Consider the following 7,922-nt stretch of genomic DNA (forward strand, 5'->3'; position numbering starts at 1 on the left):
CATGTATATATAAAATCATTGTGCTTAAGTATTTCCATTCAAGTTTTGTTCACCAGAACCAGAGTCATGGTTGACACTCCTCCTCTAATACTCGCACCACTTCCCATTTTTTACACTTTTGAGCTCTATCCAGAGCTGTGGATCCAGAAGAGTCCAGCAGGGTCCTGTCTGCTCCATTCTCCAGTAGAGCCTTCACCAGGGGAACACAGCCATGCTGGGCAGCCAGGTGTAGTGGAGACACTTTTCCTGAATTTACTGCATTGACATCTGCATGATGTGATATCAAGTGGAGGACACTTGGAAAACTGACACTGGAGCAGGCTACATGTAGTGGTGTCCATCCCTCACTGTCCTCTGTAACATTTGCTTCTGCTTTGGCTGCAAGGAGCTTTGCAACCACTTCTGGTTGGTTTTGGTGGCAGGCAAGGTGGAGCGGGGTCCATCCTTTTTGACCTGCAGCGTTTACACAACCACCCTGACTCTCCAGCTGGACCACTGTGGCTTCGTGTCCCCTTACAGCAGCCAGGTGCATGGGAGTCCAGCCTTGAAGGGTTTTGGAGTTTGGGTCGGCTCTATTTGACAATAGCTGTCTGCATATGCCTGTGTGACCCTTCAGAGCAGCCAGGTGAAGTGGAGTGTATCCTCTGCTGTCCGCACTTTCAATATTCACCCCACTCTTCACCAAGTGTCTGACTAATCTGTTGTGACCTTCCTCAGCTGATAAGTGGAGAGCAGTGGAGAGAGAGCAGTCAGTGGCATTGGGATCTGCTCCCATAGAGAGGAGGAGTTTAGCAATATGCAGATGTCCATAGGCGGAGGCTAGGTGGAGTGGTGTCCTCCCTTGGGCTTCCTCCCGTTCTCCTACTGCTTCCTCTGACAGCCGTGAAAGCAGCAGGCGCACCACTGTTTCGTGTCCGTTCTGGCAGGCCAGGTGGAGGGGCAGCCAACCGGATTTTTCCTTGGCATCCGCCGCAGCTCCTTTGTCCAAAAGGAGGCGTACGGTTCTGTCATCGCCATTCTGAGCAGCAAAATGTAGGGCTGTCCACTGGTCCTCATCCTTCTGGTTGGTATTGGCACCATGTTCAAGCAACAAAGAGATGATGTCATGAAGCCTGTCGCAAAGAGAATCATTTGTAGTGCAATGTATTAGATAATATTAGATATATTTTAAGTTTCTTAACAACGGGACCATCTTAGCTTAACTTAAACACTAGGAGCTTCCGGCCTTTAAACCTCTGTTAACTAAGATTTTCTACTGATTAATCTAGTGAAAATAGGGCAGGGTGTGGTGTCATGAGCCATCTCAGTTAAAATCCACCACAGTCTGCTACAAGCAGCCTTTCTGTAGATATTTGACTTAATTTTCTTTGCTATGGTCTGTAAATTAGCTCCTCCTGCTTCAGGCCAAAGGTTTTAAAATAAGCATGAACAATGCAAATGCTTCAGCCTGAGTCTATCAGAGCAGCAAGCAGGAAATGAGCCTGCCTGTCAAACAGCTCCCTCTGAAAATACAAAGGACAGATGCAGCTGTCCCTGTCAGTCTGACACTTAACTATGGATCAACTCATTTCAGTTGTCTGAACTGCTATATGTCCACATAATCTCATCTACTTGCATTACTCCTAACACAGCATAGGAATGTAAACACAGCTTTTACAAACAATGTTGGGGATAGGAAAACTCTTATATTATAGATTTTATTTAAATTTATTATGGAACTGTCAACTTCATTATGAGAAACTATTGTTGAAAGGATGCTGCACCAACCAGACATCCATTCATAATATTATTCCAATATTTGTGGGGGTTTTTGCCAGTGACCTAGTGACCAATGACCAATGACCCAACTCGCTGCCACAAAGCATGTAAACATACTTCCCGAAGTGTTGACCTAATTACAGCAGCTACATACTAATTTTCAAAGAGTAGAAACTCTGTGGTTAACTTTTAACTAAAGGCCAGTTACTTGTTCTGTGTCACTGCAGTGTAAGTTCATTCAGACCTGTGCAGAACAGCGATGATAAGAGGAGTGTAACCCCTGGCAGTGGCACAGTTGACTTCAGCACCCAGGCTCAGGACATGCTGGACACTCTCTGCATCCCCGCTGGCTACTGTGTAGTGAAGCAGATTCTTTTCCTCTGGAAACTGTGTGAATATATGTTCTTTTTTAACAGACTGTCTGAAACTACCAAAGTCCTTTTTGGACAGCAGAGAGAGAATGTTGTTCCTGCTACGTTGATCATCTGTGAAATGAGCATAAAGAGAATTTTTTGAGACAAAGCGCTGCAGAAATGGTGCTTCTAATGTGTCATGTAAACTTTTCTTTCAATTCATTTTGCTATATTAAAGAGCCTTGTGTTATAACGTTTATCTGTGCTTGTGATCCACAGTTAGTATTGACTGTGAGTGTGTGAGTGCTACCTTATTTGAACAAATGTTCCTATACTTTTCTGTTTTTAATCTGAAGTGGCTGCGAAAGAATCAGTGAAAATCGCTGTGTGAATCATTTATTCAATAATCTTGTCAACATTTCAGAGAAATTGCATGTTTGTTTCTTTTATTCTGTCTCCCACTGATAGACTATTCTTTTCAGTACTAGAGGTAATATTAAAATGTGACAGCACTGTAAATAGCGCTTTTTAAATGTCAGCCCTCCAGGCTTTGTACTGCATTGAACATGATTTTCCATCCTGCTCTACCCATGTGTTTACCTGAGGGAAGGTCAGGCATCCCAGGCAAAGTAATCTAAAGGAAAAGGAAGAGAAAGGGAGAAAATAATATAATGTTATTAGCTGTGATATTGACCATCACAAATGAAGCTAATAAACACATGTCAATGAATATATAAGCATGGGTGTTCAAGGGTATGACTAGCACTCAGTTAAACAGCGATATTATTAATGACTGGATACATTACATGCTTCATTGTATATGCACAGAATATTATACTTGTATTTCTCACTTTTCAGGCACTATATTAATGTGGATGCAATGGAAACTTGACTACAGACTTGACATTGTGAACCTTTATCTAGCATCTCATTTAACAAACTTTGATAATTAAACAGAGTATAAAGGACTGCCAAAAGTAGTGCTAGAAACTGCCCAGCTACTATCACAAATGTTGTAGGGATATACATCATTATGTGATATTATACTATATAACTATAGTATAATATACTATTTGTTGTCTAAACTGCCTAAGTCTATGCATACCCTCTCCTCTGCCCTGTGCACTTATATTATATGCAGTATCAAGCAGAACTAACTTTATGTACTGGGGAGTCCTGCGACGGATTATTTGATTTCTGGTTCTCGTCACCGTTTGCGTGAGAGTGGATTGATCCTGGGATCTTTAGGACTTCACTCAATGCTTCAGTTTTCCTCGCAATGTCTGCAAACAGAACAGCCAACATCTGAATCTAATCACACAAATGCATCCCTCGAGTCACAATAAAGATCCCAGTGGGACTTTCTTATACTGTAGTTGCATCACTATAAAGATCAACAGTCGTGCATGAATTACAGTTCAAATCTTTCAACACAGAGTAATAATATCAGTGGGTTTTTGTGAAAAACACATATTGGAATAAACATGACACACATTTGCTATTAATAACAAGGCTTTTTGTCTGTATAGACAAGCACTCATCCCTTCAGTGATTCACTTCTGTATTTACAACTCACTGAAGCACTAAAGGAAAACAAGTTGTGTTCTCTGTCACATTTGCCTGTTTGGTACATTTTTAAAGAATGTGGAACAACATAGGGACAAAGGCAAAATGCAGTAGATTAAAAAGATGTTTTAATCAATGTCTATTGTTTGATACTGGGGAAAATAATAACAGTATTGCTGTTTATATCTTGGCATGATTTTAGACTCAAACATTTATCAATCTTTCTATGGAAAATATTTGTGCATGCTCTTCTTTTCCCACGAGGGAAATAAAGCAATGTAGCAACTAAACAATAAAGTAATTAAACCTGTCACACATTTTTTATTGTTTTGTTTTTTGGTTTATACCTGAGAACCGTGGCCTCTTCTTGTGGTCCTGGTCCCAGCACTGCTGCATGAGCTTGATCATCGGATCACACTCACGGGGCCTGTGTTCGGGTATCATGTCCACACAGGGTCTCTTACCACGTGACACCTGCAGAAGCACTGTGGTCACACTGCACCCTGGATCCAAAAAAAAAAAAAAACAAATGTCAGAGATGAGGTTGAATGCAGAGCAACACATGCAGAGAGTGAGCGCAGCAGCATAGCTGGTGTGCTGGTTTCAACAATTGTATTGTATTGAGCTGTATTTTTCTGAAAACTGGTGCAGTACAAATGTCTTTCCTCTATGAGGAAAGGCATGATGTGCCTTTCCAACAATGTTTTGACAAATGTTGTGACAATGGATATTGCCATTACAGGGTGCAACAAGGAGCAGTGTAAAAGACAGGACAAATACATTGTTGTTGGGAGGAATGCTTTTATGAGCAGATGGATGAGGCCAAGAGTCAATAATGGCCAATCAGCTCCTCACATCCCCTTTAAAAGCAGCAAGTGAAAGATAGAGACTGAGGTCTTGGAGAGGGAGAAAGTTGATCTTCGTAAAGTAAAAGAAGTTCAAAATTTAAAATATAAAAATGCAAAACACTACAATTATTCACATATATCTCTTTAAATTGTGTATGTTGTCACAGATTAATACACAACTAGTTTATACTGGTCCAGCAGCTCTGCAATATTTGTCTGCATTTGAGAAAACCACCATTTATACCTCTGATGTACAATAAACAGATGAGTGTAACTGCATAATATCAGTGTATAATTTATTCATAATAAAAATAAAACTTAGTTATGTAGTCAGATATTTAAACTAACAGAGTCACTGTGCCAGCAGCATCCTTTATAAATCTGTTTGATTTAGAGGATCTGATGACACTTTTCATTCCTACCTGGGTACGGCTTCTGCTGTGACAGAATCTCCCACATCAAAATCCCGAAGCTGTGCATTAGAAAGAGATAGAAAGGAAGAGTCAGTCCTGAATAACCACCATTCAGCTTGGTTCTACTTTTACACAAATAGCAATAATAATGAAATTAAGTAAATTTATGTAGTGTACATACATATACAATATGCCTCTGTGACTACATGCCGCTCTCTCACTGTGTATGTATGTGTGTGTCTGTGTACCCTCGTGGCGGAGAGTAGAGATACAGTGCACTGAATCAGAAAAAGCAAAAAAGCAGTGACTCTGATGGAGCAATTTGGAAAATGCCCCTGGCAGGTCACCTGTAAACATCAAAGGTAATTCCTGGAGGATCAGGGCACTGAGTGAACGTCTCAGGAGGAATGTAACTTATGTTGCCTCTTGCTGTCAGATGCTCCAAGAACAACGTTTTGCTCATGCCTTCTTCCCAGAAGATTAAACCAAAATCAGCAATCTTAATAGAAAGATAAGATTTACAACATTAGTACAACACAGCACAACATTCTCATACATCGCTCTGCAGATCTCTTAAATGTCAAAGGATCAGCATCCACTGTTTCATCTGCTCATTTCTTACTGAGTTTCACTCACCTTGATATGGAGATTATCATCTAGCAGGATGTTGGACGTCTTGAGGTTAAGATGGAGTAGTGGGGGATTCATGCTGTGGAGGAAATTCATGCCCATTGAAGTCTCATGAATCATCTGAAACTTCTTCGGCCACATCAAATTGTGACTAGCTAGGAGGTTGTTCAGTGATCCATTACTCATGTACTCTGTCACCATGGAGGTTGCTTCATTGCACAATCCATAGATGGACGCAATGTACTTGAATCTTATTTTGACAATGTTGGGCGCCTCTTCTATTATTCTCCTGTGATGAAAAAAATACTTGTCAATGAACAGACCTTGGCCAAAGTATTTGAAACTTTGACTACTAGAAACAAATCATTTGTATTAGAGATAAAAAAGACCTCGGAAAGTTGGTGCTTATTCTCACCTGTAAAAGTCGCTTGAACGGAAAGTTGTGTTGAAACATTTCAGGGCACATTTTTCTGGCCAGAGCTTGAACTTCACCTGGTACACCTGACCAAATCTGCATTCTGCCACCTTTATCCAGTCCGTCTCAAAGTCGTCCTTCTTGAAGTTCCTGAACTGTCCCAGGGATCCAACAAAGCAATCCATGAGTACAAAGATCCTCTCCGACACAAGCCACTCAACACAAACTCCCTCTGTAACAAACAAGGTATAACATCCAAATCAACATCAGTCTGGGGAACGGCTCAAGTTTAGTCTTGCACAGGGAATGTGAAAGCTGTAGAACATGAACTCACACTAAAACCGGCTCACGTGTGGGAGGAGCTGCGGTGTAGAACTTGTTTGTATCTGTCACTCGCGAATCCGGTTTTTAGATACCAAGAATGGTGACCTAGTTCTTAACATTCCCAAAGCTATTGTTTGACTTATCTTTGTACTCCACTGCCAATGGACTCTCAGCCATCTGAAAGAGAAACTAAGCAATAACCCCAGGAATTATGATAGTTATGATAGTTGATATGATTGTACTTTCGGTCTGTACATGCAGTAAAAAGGAAGCTTAATGAGCCGTCCGCTTCCATCAAACCGCACTTTAACAAGACACTTAACCCCCAGCAGCTGCAGTGGAACAGCTCTACTCCGCAGGTTAAGAATATGGCAGTGTGTGTGTGTGTGTGTGTGTGTGTGTGTGTGTGTGTGTGTGTGTGTGTGTGTGTGTGTGTGTGTGTGTGTGTGTGTGTGTGTGTGTGTGTGTGTATTACTGATGTTGTGGGGACATAAATCTGTTTACACAGTCACATTCCTTTGAGAACAAAAAAACAAAACAAACCACACTTCCCTGTGATTTAACTCATTCAAATTTAGGGTGAAGAACTGAAGAACTGAAGGACTTTTCTTCCATAAAAGTTGAAAAATGTATTTTAACACTGTTTGAGAAGTTCAAGCATTCTCTATGTGTAAATGAATTATCTAGCTGGGCGTGACAGTAACCAAAGCTGAGCCTCACTTCTGTCATACTAATCACTTACAGTCAGTCTGGCTGATGTTCCCTTCTCTGTTTGAGATGCAGAGAAAACAAAATTATATTAAAAGCTTTTGAACTGATTTGTTTGTGAAGGCTTATTGTTATCAACAGATAACAACAAGAGAATTCATTCATTTGCATTATACCCGCCGCCTTTGTTTTTGGGAAGACCGTTTTTACTTCTGATTAGACAGTGCCTTGTTCTCTGCTGGAACTGGCCATGGAACATATTTGGCACACTGTAAATTAATCTATAATTAGATGAATTGCAAATTTAGCATTGCTGTAAGCTTCGACTTTGAGTGTTTTTTTCCTGATGGTATAGAGAATGTGAACTGCTCTCGTTTCAGTTTGCAGTATTTCAAGACATGTACTGGCTTTTACCTTGACTTCCTCTCTAGAGTCTGTCAAATGAAGGCAAAAATGCCCAAAAAAACACTATCTCTGAGAGACAAGACTTAAACTTCCTGGCTTATGCAAGAGGATTAAGGTAAGAGGAATTTCATTCAGGAGATGGGAAAACAGAGATGCCCCCCAGCACTTTCGCTTTTATTCCCACCTGCTGTTCTTTCTGCAGCTGATTTTATCTGGGGACACAAGGTGTTTTCTTGTAATGTTAGAGAGATGAACGAATGGATATGTACATTCACAGATACACACACATACAATGTGGGTCACTGGTAGCTGTCTTATAAATATTTGGGCCATCTCCCTTGGGTTTCTTCATTCTCTGCACATAGCACGTTAAGACTCAATATGGCTCCTGCTGAGAGCATGACACAAATCTCCACCACAAAATCACAAGTGTATGAAACCTTCACCAGGCAGCTATCCATCTCTGATTGTCTCTTTCTTTTCTTAGCTTTGAAAAACTGTA

The 7,922-nt window shown here is 40.7% G+C and overlaps 1 protein-coding gene across 1 annotated transcript; it reads right to left on the reverse strand.

Moving 5' to 3' along the window:
• Nucleotides 1-6,275, reverse strand: ankk1 (ankyrin repeat and kinase domain containing 1). Its single transcript, XM_026341822.1, has 9 exons — nt 5,984-6,275; nt 5,575-5,857; nt 5,286-5,437; nt 4,948-4,997; nt 4,025-4,180; nt 3,270-3,394; nt 2,712-2,745; nt 2,003-2,243; nt 1-1,112 (listed from the first exon to the last, which is right to left on the reverse strand). The coding sequence occupies exons 1-9, from the start codon at nt 6,166-6,168 to the stop codon at nt 65-67; spliced, it is 2,274 nt and encodes a 757-aa protein (XP_026197607.1). The 5' UTR covers nt 6,169-6,275; the 3' UTR covers nt 1-64.
• Nucleotides 6,276-7,922: the final 1,647 nt, after the last annotated feature.

The sequence above is a fragment of the Anabas testudineus genome, chromosome 13 (assembly GCF_900324465.2).
Source record: "Anabas testudineus chromosome 13, fAnaTes1.2, whole genome shotgun sequence".
NCBI lineage: Eukaryota > Metazoa > Chordata > Actinopteri > Anabantiformes > Anabantidae > Anabas > Anabas testudineus.